The sequence below is a fragment of the Chinchilla lanigera genome, unplaced genomic scaffold (genome assembly GCF_000276665.1).
Source record: "Chinchilla lanigera isolate Chin_1 unplaced genomic scaffold, ChiLan1.0 scaffold00122, whole genome shotgun sequence".
Classification (NCBI taxonomy): domain Eukaryota; kingdom Metazoa; phylum Chordata; class Mammalia; order Rodentia; family Chinchillidae; genus Chinchilla; species Chinchilla lanigera.
In genome coordinates, this window is record NW_004955523.1 from 2,872,503 (window position 1) to 2,895,273 (window position 22,771).

At 48.1% G+C, this 22,771-nt stretch overlaps 1 protein-coding gene across 4 annotated transcripts in view; it reads right to left on the minus strand.

The window, feature by feature from the left end:
* The window catches only part of Rgs6 (regulator of G-protein signaling 6), a 603,709-nt gene that overhangs the window by 109,360 nt on the left and 471,578 nt on the right, over window positions 1-22,771 (minus strand). For all 4 annotated transcript variants that reach the window (XM_005409440.2, XM_013507178.1, XM_005409443.2 and 1 more), the window contains 2 exons: window positions 3,724-3,774; window positions 400-506 (listed from right to left, as the gene is read on the minus strand). In XM_005409440.2, the coding sequence (XP_005409497.1) occupies window positions 400-506; window positions 3,724-3,774 (158 nt within the window). The remainder of the gene's footprint in view (window positions 1-399; window positions 507-3,723; window positions 3,775-22,771) is intronic.

Below are 22,771 nucleotides of genomic sequence, written 5' to 3' on the forward strand. Positions count from 1 at the left end.
GCTCCGCCCCTTCTCTGGTGCGAGAGCACGGCTGAAAGTGTCATCCGTGTGACAGAGAAGACAGAGGACACCAAACCGGCTGGTGTCTTGGTCTTGGACTCTGCAGCCTCCAGGACGGGGAGAAATGAGTCTGTAAGCTACCTAGTTTAGGGCATTCTGTTACAGCAGCCCCCAAGACAGTGCCCCTTGAGACAGGCACTCAATTAGGGCTTTTCACTCATGTTTAAGTGGGTCAAGAAGCACCCCAGACATGAGGTTCTCTCGGTTTTCCCAGCGCTGGTGAAGACATAAGGTTGCTCCCGACCACACCCGCGTTCAGGGATTAGGTGAGGTATCAGGTAGCTCTAATCTGAGGCCAGACGGGGATGACTACAAGGGGAGGAGGAGCAGCAGGCGCACCTGGAAACGATAAAAGGTGCCGTCGTCCTTCACGGTGAGCACATGGTCTGAGATTGGGAAGATGTAGCCCTGGGCGGCTATGAGGCTGCCCAAGTGTATTGCTTCAACTGTACGGGGAGAGAAAGAACCAGAGAGCAGCTTATTTCATTTACGTAAGAGCAAAAAGATGTCAAGTGTCATCCTCCCTAAATGACAGCGTTGGGGCCATGACCGCTGGGGTGGGGGTGGGGAGGAGAGAGGCCCGCAGTTGGGAAGGACCATCATGCACCTGGGCTTCTCTGGACCCCAGCTGCTAGAATCTGCCAGTTCTTAACCTCCCACGCTCCAGGACCTTCCAGAAGCAAGTCAGGTCTAGCTTCATGGTCAAGGGCAGGAGCTTTGGCATAGATAAACTTGTATTTAACGAAGAGAAATATTTCACATAAAGCGCTTAGCGGTGTCCGGGGCAGGGCAAATACTCAGTAAGCACTGGCAGCCCTGATTCATAGCTTCAGTTTCATCACGCTGAACCACTGTCAGCAGGGAGAGTGAGGCCTCCTCGCTGCCTGTGCAGGTTCAGACCCTCTCGGTGTCTCCCTAAGACAATAGCCCCGTGGTGAGCAGAAGGGTGTTTCCTGCCCTTACGCACATCGGGTAAAATCTCACTTTTTAAGGGAGTTAGGGGAAGGACAGTGGAGTGGGTAGTGACAGGGAGCCCAGCTTTGTAGGAATATGCTTATTACTGGCACAGTGAGCCTGTTGCTTTTTTACTTCAGCATCAGCCATAAGTAGATTCGTGCCAGTAGTTAAGAATTTACATTTATCTTGAGTGGGGCTAACACAAGGGAAAAAATGCTCCTACCACATGAAAGAATCTTCCAGAAATCTCACAGTATTTTCAGTAGTTAAAAACAAACTTTTGGACATGGAGTTGACATGCTCAAGGAGTATCTAAAAAATACTCATTTTATAGGCTCAGAATTTTTAAAGGTGATTTGCTTTGACTCTACTTGTAAACTATTCAAGAGGCTGAATATAACCCAAATATTTGGCGTGTTAAGAATCATTTATCCCCTTTTGAAAAAAATGTAGAAGTACACTTGTACCCATGGAATTGAGATGAATGGACTGTTATTTTACTTGCTTCTTAAGGACCAGTTTCTTTTAAAATTCTGCACAGTTGTCTCCTAGTACTAATGTTTCCAGAACCCCCATGGACACCAAAACCTGTGGATGCCCAAATCCTCTTTTAAAATGCTGTAGAATTTGTATATAACCTATGTGTATCCTCCCATATACTTTGAATCATCTATAGATTACTTATAATAATGCCTAATATAATGTGAATCCTACGTAAATAGTTTTCATGGTGTTGTTTAGGGAATGACCAGGAAAATGTCTGTACATGTTCAGTACAGTTGTACTTTTTTCCTGAATATTTTCAACCCAGGTTTGGAAGAATCTGCAGATGCAGACCAGTAATACGGAGGGCTGCTTGTACGCTTCTAGAATTGTGTGTCCAGCAAGAGAAGACTGTCATCGTCTGCAACAGCTCCTTTCTCAAGGATGGAAGGACAAGATCTATAAGACGGTGACTTTCATATCACCAACACTGGAGCAAAAATATCTTCAGCAAAAATGTTTTTATTTAGAAATCTGGCAGAAGAAAGGAGAGAACGGAGGGAGGGGCAGATGTCGAATGTACCTGGCTTCTCAGGGATTGATTTGCCTCGCCTCTGCTAGGGAATTGCTCTTACTTCCTCCTACTCAGCTACTTCTCAGAAGTCCGTGCTGAGCCCAACATCTTGACGTCCTCCGAAGGGTACCAGAGTTTAATAGACCTTCGGAGACATGACCTTCATTCAGGGCCCATCCCTGCAGTTTCTTTTGCTTGTTCTTAATTTTTATTTTTATTAGTGCAGGATGATTACATAGGCCACAGTATTCTCACCTATTATTAGCTGGGCTGGTGTTCTTGGACTGATGATGACAGTGATAAATACAGCGATTTTTGGAGAGGGGACTACAGCAGTGCTCTTGGGAAAGACCACCCGAGGAATGGTGTTACTTAGTTTAGCATCATAATCAAAAGAAACACTGAGTTCAGATAAATATAATTAAACTGGTAGGTGGTTATCCAGTCCGGATTTCACAAGTAGACCATCAGTAGTCCAGCTGTATAGGGAAACACATAGGGAAAAAACCGAACATTTATAGTATTTTTTCCCTGTGAACTAAGAACTTGACTACACTTATATATATATATATATATATTTTTTTTTTTGGCTAGTTGCTGGAGTACCACCAACCAAGGTGGTGAAAAGATTAGGCTCACTTCCACAAATGACCCACTTTTCTACTTTTCTGGTGCTCAGACTCTAGGCAACTATTTAATTGAACTATATGTAAATTCCACTGTTTCATAGTCAGCAGCGGCTAAGAATGTCAGGCTAAAAATACAAGGATGGCTGATCTGACATACTGATCCCAGCAAGGAATCACAGCTGGAGTGGGCACTTGAAAAATATCCTGAGAAAGCATGGTGGTTGGAGCCATTAAACTTGGGGGTGGATAAATCTAACTGCCCTCAGGGTCTAGCAAGGACACCAGAGTGGACCCACATTAGATTATAAAGATAAATTTGACTTGCAGGTATCACGAACATCCAGCTAAGCAGGACAAAGTGGTGTGTGATAAATTTAGAAATGTATTAACTAATGATACATGAAAGAATTAGGTGCATGTACCTAGAATTTTCATTTTTCTGGAGACTTACCCCCATTTCCCAATTCTACTGTAAAAATAAGTTTCCTTGCTTATTTTCTGGTGGGAGGATAAATTTTGGAGCTGCCTTATTGGCCAGGATTTCACTCTTGTTTTTCTGGTAGGGTTTTCCTAATTGAAATGCACAATTAGAGTTGAAAAAAACCATCATTCCTCTACTTCTCGAAGAAGCAGGAAACAGAAGGAGTCTTAGCAAATAATTAAACATCTTAATTGTGGATCAGGCAATCTAATTTTAAGCGCTGGCTCTAGAAGGCTGTTCAGTGACAGTGCTACAACTTATCTTTAATTGCTGCGGCTAACGAGAATTCATCTCATTTCACACGCTATTGTATTGGCATCCTAAATAGTTGCTGGCATCCTAAATAGTTGCTCATTTCCTCCAAGGGTGATTGAAATCTGAAGATAGATATTCAGTGGAGAGAGTGCATTAATTTTATTTGTAAATAGGGTGATCCCACAACTTGGAATTCACAGGGGTCAGCCGGGTTGTCAGGGCGGTAAGAGAACCCGGCTTGGGTGTGTGCTGATGGCCGAGGAGGTAAAGACAGGGTCAGGTACCTGGGTCCTCGATCGAGAGGTTCTTCATAAGCCACTGCACAATGTCAGTACCTGCAACAACAAAGCAGTTTCAACTGAAGACCTCATGGGTGTTTAATCCCTGTGGGCAGAAGAAACATTTTTACCCAAGAGAATCTTCATTTCAGTCAGCACACAGCCTCTCTCCTAGCTCTTCCTTTTGGCCTTCGTTCTGCCCTCAGATAACAGAAGAGCAAGTCCAAACCCAGACCTAATTACCCTGTGAGACCAGTCCTCCCATGAGCCATCCGTGTCTTGCTCCCGATGAGAGGTGCCTGGATCTCCTCAGGTGTTTCCTCACATGACATGGCCTGAAGCTCATCACTATTTTGGTCACATTCCCCTCTACATGCTCCCTTGTGTTTGCCTCCCTCTGAAAACATGGCGCCTAGAACCCATGTTCTAAAAGCAGCCCGGTGACGTGGGGGTGGAAGAGTACACTTTTCTGGAAAGCTCTGAACATCTGCTCAGTCTACTTTTCTCACCCAAAGATCTCACTTCGTACCAGCGCAGACCCCTGAAGGTGGCTTTGTCACCTCGGGCAGAATATTTGATGGAGAACAGCCTGAAAGGGCTGACATTTTCAGATCTCTGAGCCCTACTGTGAGTCTGAGGTTTCAGTGTGAGGCGGAGGGTCTGCTAGTCGCTCCCGGGGCTGCATTTCCAGATGGGCCACCGGAGATCCAGCAGAGGCGTTTCATGAACAAGGCCATCTTCTCAGAAATCAAATTTCCCAGAACTTTGTTTGCCAGAAGTGGGCCCAGCGCAGGCCGAATAACCTAGACATTTTGTTTCTAGCTGGCTCTGAGGGCTGTAACCCTACACAGTAGGGCTCCCCCGGCCCCAGCCCACCCTTCCTCCCTGGGCTCCCTGCAGGGATCACAGACAGGGCCTTCGCGTCCTCTGCATTCAACTGTGAAAGCAGGACTGTCAGCATCTCCCTGCTCTCGTGCCTGGTTGGCCTCTGCGAGCTAAGCCTTGGATCAAAAGCACTCCCATTCATTCACATTCTTAGAGAGAGAGAGAATGAATGTGTGTTCATTTCCTCCAATTATACAAGTTCAACATTTGTCCTAGCATAGGAGGAACAAAACAGAAATCAAGTAAAAACTGTAATTCCAAGTTGGGGGGTTGGGGTGAGGGAGAGACTTTAACCTGTTTCCCCCTCAAAATAAAAATAGTTCTTTTCTGTGGGTTGCCTAGAAACTGCGAGGTTTCCAGCATCTCCCCAGCTCTCCCCAGGGCCAGCGGATTATCTTTCTGCTGAGCTTGCCCAACCATTATTTATCACCTGCCAAGATTGATTACTCACCCTGGGACAATGACAGCCCTTCCTTTCCCCTGTTAATTACTGTCATCATTAATATCCATGTCACTAATTAGTATTCATCCACTTGAAACTCCTGCCTCACTATCCTATCCGCTGCCCCTCCACCTCAACCATCTCCAGCACCTTTGTCTGGGTTGCCACCCGCTTCCGCTTCACGCACTCAGGCCCTGGCCTAATTGTTCTCTTCGGCCTACCAGGTCTGAGTCTGCATTCACACAGTTAAAGATCACATTTAAGTACTTTTTTGTGTGTAAAGAAAGTCACAAAGCCTCTTTCCTTTTCCCCTAGTACTGTGAGGAACACAGGGCTGGGTCTTTGTCCCTGTACAGCCACCATGACAGTGACTGTCTCAGCAGGGGACCGGCGTGACTGTCCTCAGGCCCGGGTGAAACTGAGCTCATGCCCGCGGCTGTCCTGGGTCTTCTCTCACAATCTACAGCGGTGCCCACCCCCTGCCCTCCCTTACAAGCTGTGGGTACCATCGGTGGACTTCAGCAAACCTAACAGACAACGTGTAGGGACAGGAGGACCTTCTTGAAGGGATAGGGTATTCAGGCTACCTTGGACGAACCCAGGTGTGACAAACCTCCAGGCCTGTGTAGGAAGCAAGTCACTGTGTGCTTAGCTCCAGGAAGAAGTGCGGAAGGTAAATCTGTCATGATGTTATGTCCTTTAAATGACCTACAATTACCACACCGTACAATCACACAGGAATGTCTATACCAGCAGGGGAAAGAATTTTTCTATTTCCTTCTCCTTTTTTTCCCCACACCCCCACTAAGTGCAATTATTCTTTCCTCCTTGTTCTAAAAGAATTAGAAGCAGTTTCTTTGCTTTCTAAGAGTAATTGTTGCCCTTTGTTAGCCTTGTTGAATTCTGGGTCACAACCAAGTTGATCTGCTCTGCTGAGGACTTAGGGAAAATGTGTAACGCTGTAACATAACCAAGGCAGCAGGCCACGCTTCGTTCCCACAGGTCCCAAAACACTGGTCTGAAAATTGTCTTTCAAGGGTAATTTATTAACATATATTGAAGGGATGCGCATAAAACACATCAGAGAGCACCCTGAACACCTCGATACTGCGTGCTTTACTAGTGTAATTATATATGTGCTGTATACACTTATTTATTATATGCAATTATGCCTATGTCCTATATGTGTTTAGCTATGCATTGCAATCCTATCTTTTATATATAATCATGTTTGTTGAATAGCTATTTGGGAACAGCCCAAAAGTCCTGAATTATAAATTATGGCTCATTCTTACAATAAATATTTATTGAACATCTATAATATTAAGTGGAAAAGCATATTTGAGAACAGTATATATTTTAAAATGACATTTTCACAACAGAAACATTATACATTCCATTAATGATGCATGCATAAACATGTACAGAAATGATGAAGAAAAATTCCAGAAGTATATTTAAGTTGTTAACTTTAGGTTGTCTCAGGCAGAGGAGCGGCACCAAAGTCAGGGAAATTTCTATTCTCTACATTTCGGTCGTATTCACAGTTCATAGGACATCATATAACACTGCACTGAGAAAACCAGTTCTTATGTTACAGAGCAGAGAGAGAAGAACTGGTTTCTGAGACCAGGGTGGAGACAGTATGGGAACTTTGAGGGGCCTCCCCTGTCCTCGGGCCCTGGGTATTCTCTGTTCCCCAGGGAGTGGGCAGAGAGACAAGAGAACAAGATTCTCCACGCTTTTTCCCCAGGGTGAAGCAGAGCGGATCTTGATCACGAGGCTCTATCACGGGCCTTGAGCTGGTGGCTGTCTCTGGCCATCTGCTGTCCCCACAGCCTTGGAGACGGCTTCTGTAAACGCTAGCAGGGCTGTTTCCCCAGAGTGAGTCCTGGACCGTGGAGGCGCACCAGCACACTTCCTTGTGTTTGCTCACTTACTTGGCTACAGAGGACTCAATGATCTCCTTCTGGTGAGTTATCTCACTGTATTAACTTTAGATCAATGCAAACTCGATTTGAATGAATTGGCAAGATCTTCCGATATTTAAGGGAATTCTCTTTCTGGCTTGGAGGAGAACCTTATTGTATAATCCTGGGTTTTGTCTTCCGGTGTTGTTGTGGTTTGGGATTTTGCAAGGGGAACGATATAATACAGGACATATATTTTATAAGATTATTTATAGTAGTCACCCAAAGAATTATATACAAAAGAGAGTGCAGGAAATCTGTCCACACACTGAAGACCAAAGAATCCAGCTGAGGGCCTGGATCCCACAGAAATGTCCTGCATGAGTCTAGCTGAAGACCTAGAACTCATAACAGTGCTTCCCACAAGTCCAACTGGAGGTGTAGAGCCCATAACAATATCTCTTGCAGGCCTGTTTCAGTCCCTGGCCATCCATATATTCCTATCTCCCTCACCATCTCCTCTTCTCGCATGGATCCTTTTTCCATTCCCACAGTGCATGATGTTCTATCCTACCACAGGGCCTTTGCATGCACGGTTCCCTGGGCCAGTACCACCTCTCCCTCCAGCGTTTTCCTCTACCTGACTCTTGTGCAGCCTTCAGTTCTAACTTCCTCAAGAAAGCCTTCATTGCTCTCAAGACCTAGCCAAGGTCCTTCCGTTTCTGCAAGCATGGATGAGGTTCTTTCCTTTCAGAGCCCTTACCTCCGTTTGGAACTAACAACATGTAATTCCTTGACCACTGCCCAACTCCTCCTGTGCCTTAGTTTGCTAGGAATGCAATAACAAGTGCCGCACAACGGTGGCTCATACAACAGAAACTGACTTTCCCACAGTTCTGCAGGCTGGATGTCTGAGACCGAGATGCCAGCAGCGTTGACTCCTTCTGCGGGTTGTGAGGATGAATCAGGCCCACGCCTCACCCCCCCCCCCAGGGTCTCTTGGCAGAAGGTGGTGCTCTTTGCCTGTGGAGGCATCACCCCGATCTCTGCCTTCATCTCCACGTGGCATTCCTCCCGTGTGTCCACCTCTTCACCTGTTCCCCCTTTTTATAAGGACAGCGGTCGCCTGGGGTGAAGGTCCATTCTGACTGTCCCATCCTAACTAACTGCATCTGCAGTGACCACGTTCCCAAACAGGCCGCATGCTGAGGCCTGGGGAAGAGTACTGCAATATATGAATCACTGCCCCACAGAATGCAACCCTGAACAACTCCGAATGCCTGCTGTGCGGGGCAGGGACTCTGTCACGCTGTTCTGTCTCTGGCCCAGAGGAAAGACCCGGCACTGCGGTTTAGTAAGTGGTTATCTCTCAATAGCTGAATGCAAATATAATGTATATTCATTCTAAATGTTTGATCACAAATCAACACCAGACAGTTCAGAGGGGCATTTTACAAACACCGCTTCAGATGAAAAGTTTAGGGTTTTTTTTTTCATCTTTTTTCATTGTTTTCTTTCAAAAGCCACATCCTGCTAAAAATAAAATGGCTTATTTTCTTATAAAAATAAATCTCAAATTGACACTTAGAAGTGTTAGCAATTCAAAACATCTTTTTCTGCAGTGGGCACTGGCTGTCCGCCAGAAGAAGCCGGTGAAGGGGAAGGTGGAGGAAGGTAAGTCCTCAGACTCCTCCCCTTGCGCTGGAAGACCCTGTCTCCTCCGCTCGACTGACTTCCAGATTGCAGGTATGTGCTGCCCTGCTCTGGCTTTGATCCAATGTGTGATTTTCCCTTTCTTACTAGGAATGCCTCTGAGTCATTCTGATTTGGTTTTAAACAGGCTGGAGGAATTAAACCCAGACACGGTGATTATGATTTTGGACCCAGTGATACCCAAGCCACCTGCCATATGCAACCGCTAAGCCAGGATCTGCCAAGGCCACCTCCCTGGGGCCCCGTGAAACTGCTTGCTGGCTTCTGCAGGCATGTAACAACGGCACCCCTCAGCGACCCACCGCGCACACAGCAGGAACCACTTCAGTAAGGGGACCCTGGGCAAGCTTTCTGCCGGCCTCACCCTCCTCGTTCTCCGAAATTTAAAGCTTCCCTGTGCATTATGAAAAATAATAGGAGCAGAGGGCCAGGCGAGGTTATTACCAACTCATAAATCAACCTGGAGGCTTCGAGGCTGCGCTGGTGTGTGCGGTGAGCGCCCCTCCTCTGCTATCTCACCCAAGCCCCCACAATTGATTCATAACCCCATAACCTTCCTGCGCCTGAATCCCAAGTCTTATATCTAATTGTCAGCAGCTGAGTACATGATTTGCAAGAGGATGCGGGCAGTGGCAGACGTGGGGGTGGAGGAGAGATTAGTTTTGTCAATCAAAAGCGTGCAGGGTGAGGCAGAGAGCATGTGGGATTTAGCTCCACAATCAGCTTATTAAAGGGAAGGCTGGATATGGCCACATTGATTAGGTCTCTGGATGGGGAAGTGGAGGCTCGTGGTCACTGTGGGCATAGCTTCTGTCCCTGAGAGGAGCTGCTGCTGCTGGTCTTCCACAAAAAGACAGAACAGAAAAACAAGCAGAGCCGCTGCTTTGGGACAGAAGTGATCTAATGCCATGTGCCAGTTGCCCCCATCAGAAAGCATCAGGAATTGCTCCCAGGGCTGCTGAGCATTTCCAGGAGACTGGAAGGGACCGGGAGGCTGCTGGGCTGGGGTTTGGCTGCCTTCCTGTGTTGTCTAATAGCCACCTCATTTGTGTAGCTTTGAATCTGAAAAGTAGTTCATGGAATTTTATATTTAAATTAATCTGGAGGGGTGGTAAGTGTTTCTTCAAAGGGTGCAGGAGAGAATAACCATGAGTTATCCTTGTAGACACCAACTTTCAGGCTATAGTTGATCACTGGAATCTGATTGGCCCAACAACACTGTTAGAGCGATATGACTGACCACACTTCCACAGACCTCTAAGGCTTAAAGCCTGCAAAGCCCCCTGAAGTCTGCTACCACCTTGGAATAAAGAGATCTGCATGGCAGGGTGTGAACAATCACAGTTTGAGATACATAACTTCTTGGGCAAAGATTTTTAATTGGTGTTTCATTCTGGGCCCCAGTTTACCCATCTGCAAAATAGGGCCAATCACGTGCCTCACATTCTGTTATGTAAAGGTTCAAATGTGGAAATGTAAGTAAAAATGCTTAGTGTGTTTGTTTTTGTTTTTGTTTTTCCTCCAGTACCAGGAATCAAACTCACGACCTTGTGCTTGCCAGGCAGGCGCCTTGCTGCTGAGCTAAATCCCCAGCCCCCAAGATGCTTAGTGTGGTTCCTGGCACCTGGCGCACCCTCTGTGTTAGTCAGCTTTCTGCTGCTACGACAAAATACTTGAAACAAACAACTACTAAGGAGAAAAGATCTATTTTGGCTCACGGCTTCTGAGGCGTCTGTCATGGTTGGCTTCCTTGTTTTGGGTCCTGCAGAGAAGGAGTACAGTGCTACCTCAGTTCATGAACTTAGTTTATTCTCTGATTTTGGAAAAGATGACCACATTTGAGCTTGTATGGGAAATACAGCTGTGGTCATATTTGTCACTGGATGCAGAGTTTGTAAACAAAAACAAAATTTTGACAAATGCTTCTGTTTGCAAGCCAAATTGTTTGCAAACAAAAGTGTTCGTGAACTGAAGTACCACTATATATCAGGGTGGGACTGTGTGTTGGAGCAAAGTTGTTCACCTTGTGGCGTTTGAGAAGTAAAGAGAGAAGAGGCAGGAGTCACAACACCCCTTTCAAAGGCCTCCGTGACCTAACTTCCACTAGGTCCCAACTCCTAAAGGCTCTCCCAGTGGCACCAGGGGCTGACACTCAAGCCTTTTGCATGTAGGCCTTGGGGGACACTTAAGATCTAAAACATGATACCCTTCTTCCTTTTCCATCTACTACTGATACACAGTTTTGCATCTTCCAAAACTAATCTGCCTTAGAGCTGATCCCCTGGATGGTGGAGGAGATTTCAATTTATAATCTAGATTCTAGTCTTTCTTCCTCTCCACCCCAAACCTAGGCTGAGGCCTAGGACTTTGACAGTTCAAGGAAATAACAGCCCTGTTATTTCCATGGTGTATAGCCAATGGTAAGTAAATATCAACTTTATTATTGTACTCATGGCTACTATGACTGCTCTAGCTTGGCGCTCTAAAATTTCTGTTTCTTTCAAATAGATAAGCCCATCCTGTCAAATTCAGGTAGATTCTCCAACAGCATAGGATCTGCTTCCAGATCAACAAAACATCAGAAAGACCCTGAGAGCGTTCTTTCTCTGTTCCAGCTACAACCATACCATTGGCTGCCTCTGTCCCATGAGAACAGCATGGATGCAAATCTAGGTTCCCCTTCCTCTCTCTGACACTGGGGGCATGCCTTCCTCTTTCAATCTTCAGCTTCTATGAGATACAATAGAGACTGAGCCTGAGTGGGTAGACGTAAGGATAACACCCATTATGGCCTGTGTTTAGATGCTCCCCCAAAGCCTCACATGGTCATAGGTAGGGAGTTTTGAAGGTGGCTGGACTGGGGTGTGTGAATGTGGATTAACGGTGTGCTGCCCAAAAGGCTGGTAGCCTGAGAGGCTCTAGCTTCTGCTGGACTGCTGCTGCTTGCTGCTTTGCTGTCTCCTGCCTGCTTGCCATGGACTGTTTCTCCGCTATGATGCCACTCTGCCATGCTGCCCTGCTGTGGGGCCAGCCAATTATGAACTGAAACCTCCACAAACTGTGAGCTGAAACAAACCTTTCCTCCTTTAAACTTGAGTGTTGAGATTTTGTCTCAGCAATAAGAAAAGTAACCAGGGCAATACCTATACCAGGCTGAGCCCTGTTATTTCCATGGTGTATAGCCACTGGTAAGTACATGTCAACTTCATCATTGTACTCATGGCTACTATGACTGATCAGAACATTTTCATTCATTTTCCTGCACTGGTGATTAAGCCAGGGCTCTGTTCTAAACAAATGGGTGCCCTGGAATGTCGCAAGGGTTATGATGGGAGTTTTTGTGGGATGCTATGAGACCCAAGAGAGGGAGCACATTATGGTTCCAGCTGGCCCAATGTCAAGACAAGGTCACACAGAAGGCACACTTAGGACCGATGGGAAATGGTGACAGATCATTGAGCAGGCAAGTGTTGGGGTAGCACAAAAGAGCAGCTCACAGGACAGCACACTACCGGGACACTGGGACATCTCACGTTTATATCCAGGTGGAGGTGGATTTAAAGGGCCAGCCCCCACAAATGGGAAAAGGGTCCTAGGAGGGCAAGTGATCAGCACACTCTGGCGGCACCTGTCTGCAAAGCACAACACCCGGCACCAGTGTGGAGGCTCATGGGTGGAGCAGAGAGAGGTGTGAGCTTAAGAGCTAGAAGGGAGTTTCTTGGTGCTGTTGAGAGATGATCTCCTATTTCCCCAGCGCCAGGATGGAGCCTGTCCCTCCATTTCAGCTCCCAGCTTCAGCATGGTGGCAAGCTAACTGCCTGCAGTCTCTGCCTGTGAGCCGATGTGCTGCTGGGTCAGTCTGTGGGGCTGGGAGCCAGCGCCTCGGCAGTGCCAGTCAGCAGTCTCTACCCCCCGTCTGCTGCTGGACCTAGGTTCCTGCCCTCAGATGCAGAAGAGCTGGGTGTGCCGGACAATGGCACACCACTGTTGCTTCCCTCCTCACCAGCTTCCATGGAGAGTCAGTGCTTTGAGCCGCTCTGGGATCTACTGCCCCCTGCTTGCCCTGCCCACTTCCAGCTCTGCAAGGACGGACAGACAGTCTGAGGGCAAGGAGGCACCTATGACTACAAACTGGTGGTGTTGGAATGGCAGCAGCCCATCAATGACCAGGATCTCCTGACCTTGCCAAGGGCTGGCAGGGCCCTGGGTCACCGGAGGTGGCAGGATGATGTTCAGGGCCCGGTGACAAGAATGAGAAGCCAGACTATTCCTGGGGACTGGAAATGGCCAAGCTCCACCGCATCTTCCCTGCCCCTCTCCCTCCTCCCTGAGTCCCCAGTTCCACTTCTTTGGGCATTCAGGTATGGGGTCTGGGCCTGCTCTGGAGGGTTTGAAAGGAAAGTGAAGCCACCCATCTGAGACAGAAGGAACTAGTTAGGCGTAGTCTGGTGAAGTCAGGCCTCAACCCTGAGCTCTTCTGGTTTCTGCAGGCCAGGCCCTGAGTGGTAGCCTACTACCCATGGGGAGAATTGGAGCCCTGAAGGGAGGGACAGGGCCTGTGTAGTGGTTGATTATGTCAACTTGAGAAGTTTAGAAACAACTAAACTTGGCTCAGCAATTGGCTCAGCAATTCTACACCCTAGGGTGTAGAGGAGCCACCCTAGGGTGGCTCATCACCTAGATAATATAAAAGGGAAATGAAGAAGGACAGAGGTACTTCCATTCCTTTTGGAGGAGCTCCAGTCTTCACCTGCAGCTTGGACTTCATCTCCTGGCTTCTAGTGCAGACGCTTCGGCTTCCACCTCGGATCCTTCAGCCTTCCGTCGCAGACTCGTCGGCCTCCTGGTACTTGCACAGAACTCTGCAGTGAACTCCAGACCCTGGACTGATTCCTTCAGTCTTCAGTGTGCAGACAGCCTCTGCACACTTCCCCATACAACTCTCTGGCTGACCGTCGTAAGCCAATCTTGTCATTTCTTATACATTTGTACATCCTGTGTTATATCTGTTTCTCCGGTAAAACCCTGACTGATACAGCCTGGCTTCTGAGACCTGCAGGGCCCGGCTTCCTCCCTTTTACTTCCTTAGCTTCCCACTCCAGCCCTCCGTCACCTCTCTGAGAGACACACTGTGCTCCCAGCCACACTGCTCGCACATCTTTATATGGTGATTGCCCATCTCTTATTATCACAGATGGACATACTCATGCCCACTCACCGCTCCTGCACACCCACACATATGCACACATGCAACACCCACCCAAGTCATTGTGCAACAGGTATGTGTACACACAGGTGCACGCGCACATGCACAGATGGAACACACGCCCAACTCACAGTTCACACCCACCCCTTGCACAGACTCAACACAGTCTGCTCACACATACAACACATACTTTCACAGCCACTCATGCGAACAGACACACAGATGCGACACACACCCAACTCACCTGCAAACACATTCATGCTCATTAATGCACACACACACATGCAACACTCACACTCACACACCTGACTGCGTCTGTGATATGGCCTCATTCCTGCACTCCTGAAAAATGACAAAAAACAGCACAGGCTAAGAGCAAAGTTTGAGGAAAGAACTTTGATCTGTTAGAAACCTAGAAGCACAAGTCAAATCTCAACACCACTCAGCTGCTCTGAGTCCATCTCCGGGACCAGCTGCCTGCAGTGATGGTGGAGGAGAAAGAGGGTCTAGACAGCCCCCAGGGAGAGACAAGATCACAGATATCCTTGAGCAGAATGCACCCACTTCAAGAGGCTGAACACGCTTTCTCTTCAAGGGGTGGTTCTGGAGCAGAGGGGCAGGAGGTCAGAAGGTCAGATGAGAAAAAAGAGCGCCTTCCCCACTAACAGGCATGTAACTGTAGAAAGCACGGTCAGGTGGGGCCAGCAGGGCCCCGAACGCAGCTGGGAAGAGTGCCTGAAGGGACTGTGGCCCGGGTCTGGCCGGGCAGGGACGGGAGCAGCTATGGGAAGCCGGCGAAGGCCATCTGTGGGAGAAGGCTGCAGACAGAGCCGCAGCCTTCAGTGGAACTTAAGCACTACCAAACTCAGGTCCACCAAGGAATAAGCAACGTGACTTCCCACTCCTGCCCTCTCATCTGCTGGTCTCACCACCAGGCAAGGAGGGCGGAGTGGCATTCTAGAGGAAGGAATGGAGACAATCCAGAATGCTGAGGAGGAGAGCAGGCACTCGCTATCCAGGCCGGGCCATACAATGTTGCACAGGTGTGTTTATGCTTTACCACATTCTGCTTCTGTAAATCACGGTTTTGCTCTGATGTCCTAGGAACTTCGATGCCCTTTTCATCTATAAGAAGCCCGAGCACCCACAAGGACTTCCTCTTATGTCAGCCCTCCTGAGATGTTCCCATTTTACAGCTAAGGAAGTGAAGGACTGGGGAGTCTAATGGTGTATTTCTTCATTTATTCATTCAATGAAGCACACATCAAACTCTTGCTACGCTCAGTATTGTTCACCGTGCTAAAGTGGCAAGTGAGACGGATGCGGTTCCTGCCCTCTCCAAGCTCACAGGTTGACGGAGTCAGGCAACAAACACACACGCCGCATAGACGGGGAGCAAGTGCAATACTGAGTGCTCGGAGACTGGGCCCGGGGCTCTGACATGCGCAGTGAGCGAGGCGACATTCGTACCACGTCCTGAGAGACTGCGAGGACGCAGGGGTGGGGATAGGTGGAGGAAGAGCACCCCGTGGAAGGGGGCATGCGAACGCCCCGAGGCCGAGCAAGCCGGACCATCCAGGGAGCAGAAGGCAGGCCAGGCAAGGAGGGGCTGGAGAGCGGGAGGAGCAGAGAGGGGCCGGAGAGCGGGACGCAGCAGAGAGGGGCCATTAAGGGCGGGAGGCCCATGAGGGTTCGGATTTGAAGGGCAGCGGGAGGGCTCTGCAGGGTTTCCGGTGGGGGAGCTTGTCTGCATTTTTGAGAGGTCCCTTTGGCTGCTGATAGGGAATGGGTCGTGGACGGCCAGGCAAGGAGCAGGGAGACCAGCGGGCCGCTGACTCTTGCGGGTCAGAGAAATCGTGGCGGGCCGGGCTCTGCGGCAGCGGGACTGAGGGAAACACAGGGGCTTGGCGCTGCCTTGGGGGACCCATCTCCCGCACGGAGGAGGCGCGGTGTGAGCGAGAAAGAAGAGTCCAGGCGGCCTCGGATTTCCAGCTTAACTAATGATGACCGAGGGAGCCTAAGCTATCCAAGGTGGGTAAGCGGCTTGGAAGAAACCCGGGCTCCAGCGGGGCCACCTCCAGGCTGAGGTCCAGAGTAGTACTTTAGGTGGAGATGTCCAGTCGGCTGTTGGTCATGTGAGTGCGGGATCTGGGGGAGGGGCAGGCCGGAGGGGGCAGCTGAGAGTGTGTGGTGTGAGGGAGCCTGAGCCGTGGGGCTGGGTGAGGGCGCCCTGGGAGAAAATGCAGAAAGGAAGCACTGGGGCTGGGAGCCCAAGCCCGTTTGTTCTCCGGCTGGAAGGCCTTCCATCAGCTGAAGTGCCACCGCTCTTCTGGGACCTAACCTACGATCACGGTGGGGCATTGCCCTCTCAGGAGAAAGCAAGAACAATGAACTCAGGCAATGGAACCATCTGCCAGGCCCTCCTGGAAGCCCCCTGTATCTGCACCTTCCTTTCCCTGCTCCTGTCTCGATTCAGCGAAAAATCTGCACTTACTTCCGTTGACAGTATCTGAGAGCCCAGCCTCAGAGCCAAGCCAAGCAAATAGCTCAGGATTTTGTGCTCTCTTCCTGATTTACAGCAAGTGAAACTTTTCCTGTATTTTTTTTTGGTCTGTCACTAAATCACAGGAGACTGCCTGGCATCTCGTGTAACTTGGGATCTGGCTTGTGGTGCGGACACTGCCTCTCGGCGGACAGTTACACGGCCAGAGAATGACTTCAAGGTCCAGATCCCGCTGCGTCAGAAGACAGGGAGAAATGCCAGCCGAGCCAGGCACCTTTCTCACACGCAGTTCTCCTTTCACACTTGCCAACTCCAGCCCGAGAGCAAATGGCTTCTGTTCAGAGAACACGTTGAGATTGTTCCCGAATGGGAAAACTCTGTAACAAGGAGGAGGATAGAAGGAATAGAAAACTCATCGAAAGTTTCTTTCAGGTTCCATTTTCTCATCTTCACCCCGGCTCAAGGTGCAGGTTACAGGATTGAAGCAGTAGACAATGAAAGAAACTGCCAGCTGCGAATGGTGGTTCGCTACCGCTACCCCAGGGTTCTGGGAGACTAAAGAAGAAAGACGGCAAGTTCAAGCTCCGCCTGGGCGATTTAGTGTCTCAGTGAGACCCCGTCTCAAAGCTAAGAATAAAAAAGGGCTGGGGATGTACTTCAGAGCAAAGGCCTTATGTTCAAGCCCCAGGGCTGCAATAAAAAAAAAGTGAAAGACAAAAGAAGTTGGTAAAAATAATGAAAAGAATACACAGGTTCCAAATAACGAGGGAGTGGGAGCTGCATGCAGAAACCCTGGCGAGGGACAGTGGTGTGAGTGATGACAGATTCTCATCGGCCGAGTTAAGGTGAAGCAAAGCCCCACAGACTGCTGCATCTGTGTCTTGGCCTGTCTCTCCACCAAGGTCATGGAGTCACTGGGACAAGGAGCCCCGTCTCCTCAGGGCCCCTCTCTCCCAAGGCCACACCACAGATTCTTAATAAGCATCATGAATATATAAAAGCTCTCAGCCAAAACCAACGACATGCATTTTGGTGTTGTAGACAGCTACACTGCTTTTGGTTCTGGGCAGTGGCTGTGAGAAGTCTGGTTACTTGGGGCCACTTCTGCATCTGGGGAGATGGGCCAGATCTGCACTGGGGAAAGCTGCCTTGTCTTTACTTTTACAGATTAATCACATGTCAGCTAAAGCAGAGGAACCAACCCACAGTCCTGTTTTAAACTAAACAGGATGAATCTTTTGCAGATGGGAAGGTGACCAAGAGATAGAGAGGGAGGGGGAGAGGGAGGGAGGAGTGCAAGGGGAAGTAAGAAGAATTAAGACGGATTACCTATGTACACTAGCTCCCCACGATGAATGTAATCATGACATACCGCAAAGATGGCCTCATAAAAATTTAAAACGCCAGAAATAATAAACTAACCAAGACGAGAACTGGCATGTCAGTTCCCCCTTCTGCTTACCTTGCTTCTGCCAGGAGTTTCACGGTGGAATATGATGGGAATCCTGAGAGAATGTGAGAGTCTGGGATCATAGAGAGGTTCTACAGCTCAGCCTGGAGTCACAACCAAAGGCTGATAACTGATCAGTTCATGATAAAAACACTGACTGCTTTTGGAAGAGTCTCTAGATTTAGCATAGCAGAGAAGTACTCTCAAATATAGGACTGGCAGCACTTTGAATGGGAACCCATCTTGAGAAAACATACCTAAGAGGTTGGCATAAAATCTTTAAAAGTATGGTGGCAACTGATTCAAAAAGGATTCAAATACTGTAGTTCCTTTGGCAGAATCTTTTCTGTACTGGGTATTTTTGCTGAAAGTTCCTAATCAGCTGTGCTGTATGTGGGATTGGCTGGGCCCAGCTGTGATGTTTGGAATCTAAGACAAGGTTCTGAATTTAGGAGAAAAGCTCAACCAGTGATCAGTGAGACTTTTGCTTTCTGGAATCCCTCCTGATAAAGCCAGGCCGTGGGCAACTACAACTCAGGATTAACTTCCTGTCTTTGTCCTACCTTACAGAGATCATCACAAATAGTTGCTTATAAAAAAGTACTTGGCATGTCGCAGATGCTCGATGGATGTTTTCTGAATAGATAAAAGAGTGAATGAACTTAATGGATTCATTCAACACAAGAGCATTTTGTGCCCCGTGACTATATTAATTGCTAAATGCAAAGCCAGGCAAGAGTGTGATCCCTACATTCAAAGGGTTCACAACTAGGGGACAACAGACAAAGCCACAACTGTCCTTCAGCAGCAGGAGCATGACAGTGGATGTACTTGCAGGGAACTGTAGGACTACAGATAGTAGCCCCTCATCAGACCCACAGGAGGTATTACTTGAACAGAACCTTAAAGAACCAGCTGGAATCAGCTAGGTAAGGTAAAGTGGCATTCCAGGATGAGAAGAGCACCTTAGAGCCATAAAATCATGGGATATAACATCAGGTAAGATTTGGGTAGGACACAAAGGGATACATTCAAATAGGATTACAATCAAACGGACACGTTCAAATCACAAAGGGATTGTAAGAGGGTGAGTTGCCTCTGTGTCTTACCTAAGATACTCTCTTGACTAAAAACACCTGCCCTATTTTGTGGTACTGGGGACTGAACTCAGGTTGTTTGCTCTGAGCTCCATCTCTGGCCTTTTACAATATTTTTACTCTCTATTTTGAGACAGGGTCTCTATCTAAGTTGGTAAATTGCCCAGCCTGGACTGGAATTTGCAGTCCTCCTGCTTCAGTCTTTCAGAGTGCTGGGATTACAAACATGTGCCATCATGCCAAGCTAAAAAATAACTTTTTAGTTGGGCTTTTCTTGGCTTTTGGGACCATCCTTACCAATCTAAGAAATAAGGTAGCCTAGCTACTTAGGATAGGGAGGTTACTTTCAACCAATGATTTGTTTCCAGGCAATGTCTGGGGACTGGCCACCCCAAAAATAAGTAGAATGTGGGAATTAATTTTTGCCTCACAGGAAAGTACCTCCATCTCGGCCTCCTGAATCCTTCCTCTTGCCCATCAGGATGCATGGGATTATGTGGAGGGCTCAAAAGTAAGACTAGAAAAAGAAACAGTTACACCTGGTGATGTCCATTCCCAGACAGAGGTGACTTGGATAGACTTGCTCTTCCTTACCCATGCTCCCTCTCACTGGAAGGGTGACCTCTTTCTAGAACTAGAAAACTGTTGGCAGCCACCAGAATGCATTAGATTGTGACTGTGGAACTTGGTGGAGTAGTGGCTTCTGCTTCACTCCTAAGGTAGAAGCATATTCCCAGGGTCATGGAGTATTGGCAAACAGGCAACAAAACTCCAGCAGGGATACCAGGGAGCTTATTTCCCAGAGTTTTGGCTGCTGCTCTCTCCGTCTGGAAGCAGAGGTGCTTTGATCAGGGCAAGGTGAAGAGCCCTCTGCTCTGTCTGCCTGGAGGAGATAGGCAGGCAGGAGCAAGGCCAAGGTGGGGCCCCTGGGATCACCAGGAGGTCACTGTGCTAAGGAAGGCACCGTGCTTTCTGGGAAGGACTACAACTTATAAATAGATCTGGCTAACGCAAATGTGCTGGGTCTCCTTTCCGTTACTGTGGATGCCTTATGTTGTGCACTATCTTTTGCCTTGTGAAGCTATGAAGCCATCTTGGTGCTGCCTGTTGCTTGAGACTTATCTTTCCCTTCAGAGTGAGAAAGTAGGGCAAATATATGACATGTCTCATTTATTCAGTTTATGCATTCATGCAGAAATTTTAGTTGTCAGAAGGCAAGCCAGGCTGATTCTGGGGACAGAATTACTCTGGTCAGAGGAAAAAGGATTCTGTTATGGCTTGTGTCTAGATGTACCCCCAAAGCCTTATGCGGTCATAGGTGGGGCTTTTTGGAGGTGGCTGGATCTAGGGTGTGAGATCCTGGGATCAAGGATGTACTGCTGAGATTGATTCATGATGATATGCTAGGATTAAGCCCCTCCCCCGTGAGTGTTAGCTGCCCTAAGGGTGAGTGGCCTGGCGATAAGGGATACAAAGAGGTTCATTGCTTGTCACTTGCTGCTTCACTACTTCACAGCTTGCTACCTTGCTGTCTTCTGCCTGCCATGAATTATTTCTCCTCTGCAATGCCCCTCTGCCATGCTACCCTGCCTTGGAGCCAGTCAGCTATGAACTGAAACCTCGGCAAACTGTGAACTACAGTAAACCTTTCCTCCTTTAACTTAGGGTGTTGGGTATTTTGTCTCAGCGATAGAAAAGTAACTAAGACAGATTCCTATCCCTTATATGCTCTACTTCCTGAGTCAAAGTATGAAAAGACTTGAATCAAAAGCTTCTATTGCAGGGAGTGGTCTTTGACCTCAGCAGCAGCCATTAGTTGGAAATTTCCTAATCAAAACAGCACATTCAGATTTGGGTAGAGAAAACAAATGACAAAGGTCCCCTATGTTTTCTCCTCCCAAACTCAGGATGGGAAAATCCCAAGGCCAAAACAAGGGAAGAGTTTAGGGAAGGAAGACAGAAAGACAACCTGGCCACCACTAACACAGAAGAAGCAAGGTGGCCCAGCTTGGAGGGCCAGGTAGGCATTTGCCTGGATGACCCTCCCTGCACAGATCCAGAGGGATGTGGAAGTGGTTACAGGAACTTTGGAAAGCAGTATGATATATGCAAAGATCTAACCCTTCTAGGGGAGAAGTACAGAGCTGTCTAAAGTGCTGTGCAGTGTATGAAAATATTCTCCTTGGAGCACTAAAGATTAACTAAGACCAAAGAGAAGTGGAATTTCTGCCCCTGAAGTATTTACAGTCTTTTCAGGGGGAAATTAATACTATCTGTCACAGACTACAGGTTTATGTTCCCTTAAGAATTTTACATGTTGAAACCCTAATCCTTACTGTGATTGTTTGAGAAGGTGGGGGTCTTTGGAGGTAAGTAGGCTTAGAAAAGGTCATAGGGCCTATGATGAGATTGGTGTTCTTGGAAGAATGCAAAAAAGACTAGAATTCTCAGCTGGGTGAGGACAGCACAAAGTCAGCTGTCTTTAAACAGGGAGAGAGGTCCTCACCAGTCCCTGGATGGGCTGGCAGTCCTTCCTCCTTGAACTTCCTAGCCCCAGAACTGTAAGAAATAATGCTGTTGTTAAAACCACCAGTTGATAGTACTTTGTGTATAGCAGTCTGAATGAAGAGAATATCTGTCACATATCTTAATACAGCAGGTTTCTGATCTTAAGAGTGAAATGAGTGACCAAGCCCATTGGTGCCAATTCTACATCAAGCCATTCACATTCCTCTGCAACATGCTCCAGTTACCCCTGTAGTTTGGTCCACCACTTCAGCCCATGACCAGACACTCTATGTTAGTTTGTGGGTATATTCAGGACATCCTGCCTCCAGGCTTCTTCTCAAAGGGCTCCCTGTACTTGGAATGCCCAGACCTAACTCCTATGAGGACATCAACAGGACTTCCCTAATACTCACTGTGCTCATGACAGACTCAACCCCATAAAACCCTTCCTAGGATTGTGAGATACCTGGCAAGGTCACATAAACACCACCACATGTTAATTTTATGTTTCCTTGTAACTACTACGTCAGAAATATTCAGTGAGAGCAAGACAAGTTCAGCTGAGATGCAAAGGCAAAAGAAGACAGCTCCAGAATCATTAAGGCCAAGTTCAACAACACACGCAGCCAATCAGAACAGTCAAACTGAAAGCAGAGGAGAAACACAGAAAACAGTGGGGAAAACCTGAGTGGAAGATCATAGACAAACCCACGTTTAAGTCGAAGGTCACACAGAAAGGCTCAGACACAACCATCAAGTCTGGCAAGAATTCAGGGAAGCAGAGACGCCAGGATCCCAGTGGAGGGTGCTGGTGATATGAATTAAAAGATGATGAGCTGAACCTCGGACAGCTTCGGGAATGCTGGTGAACCACTGCCGCCCCTCCCCCATGAGCTTGGGAGCCAGGCAGAACCCTGGACAGCTTTAGGGGCTTGAGGGCCACTCTCTGCCTAGCCCCCCATTAACACTGAGCTGAACCTTGGACAGCTTTGGAAATGCTGGTGAGCCAGCCCTACCTCTGCCCTGCCAGCCTGGGAGCCAGGGGGAGCCCCAGACAAGCTCAAGGGCCTTGGGCGCCACACCCTGCCCTCACCCCACACCCTCAGGGGAGCTAAACAGAAACTCAGACTGCTTCAGGGGCCTTAGCAACTGTGTGCTTACCCTCGCCACACACTGGTGTGGGAACCAAGCCAGGTAGGGGCAGTGCCCTACGACTACAACATCGTCCTGGGAGTGAGGCTGAGCTCCAAGGAACCTCTAGATCTCTGAAAATGACAAAACAAAGAAGCAAAATGCAATTGCAGACCTCTACCCCACCCGAACAAGTCCAGGAGATATCC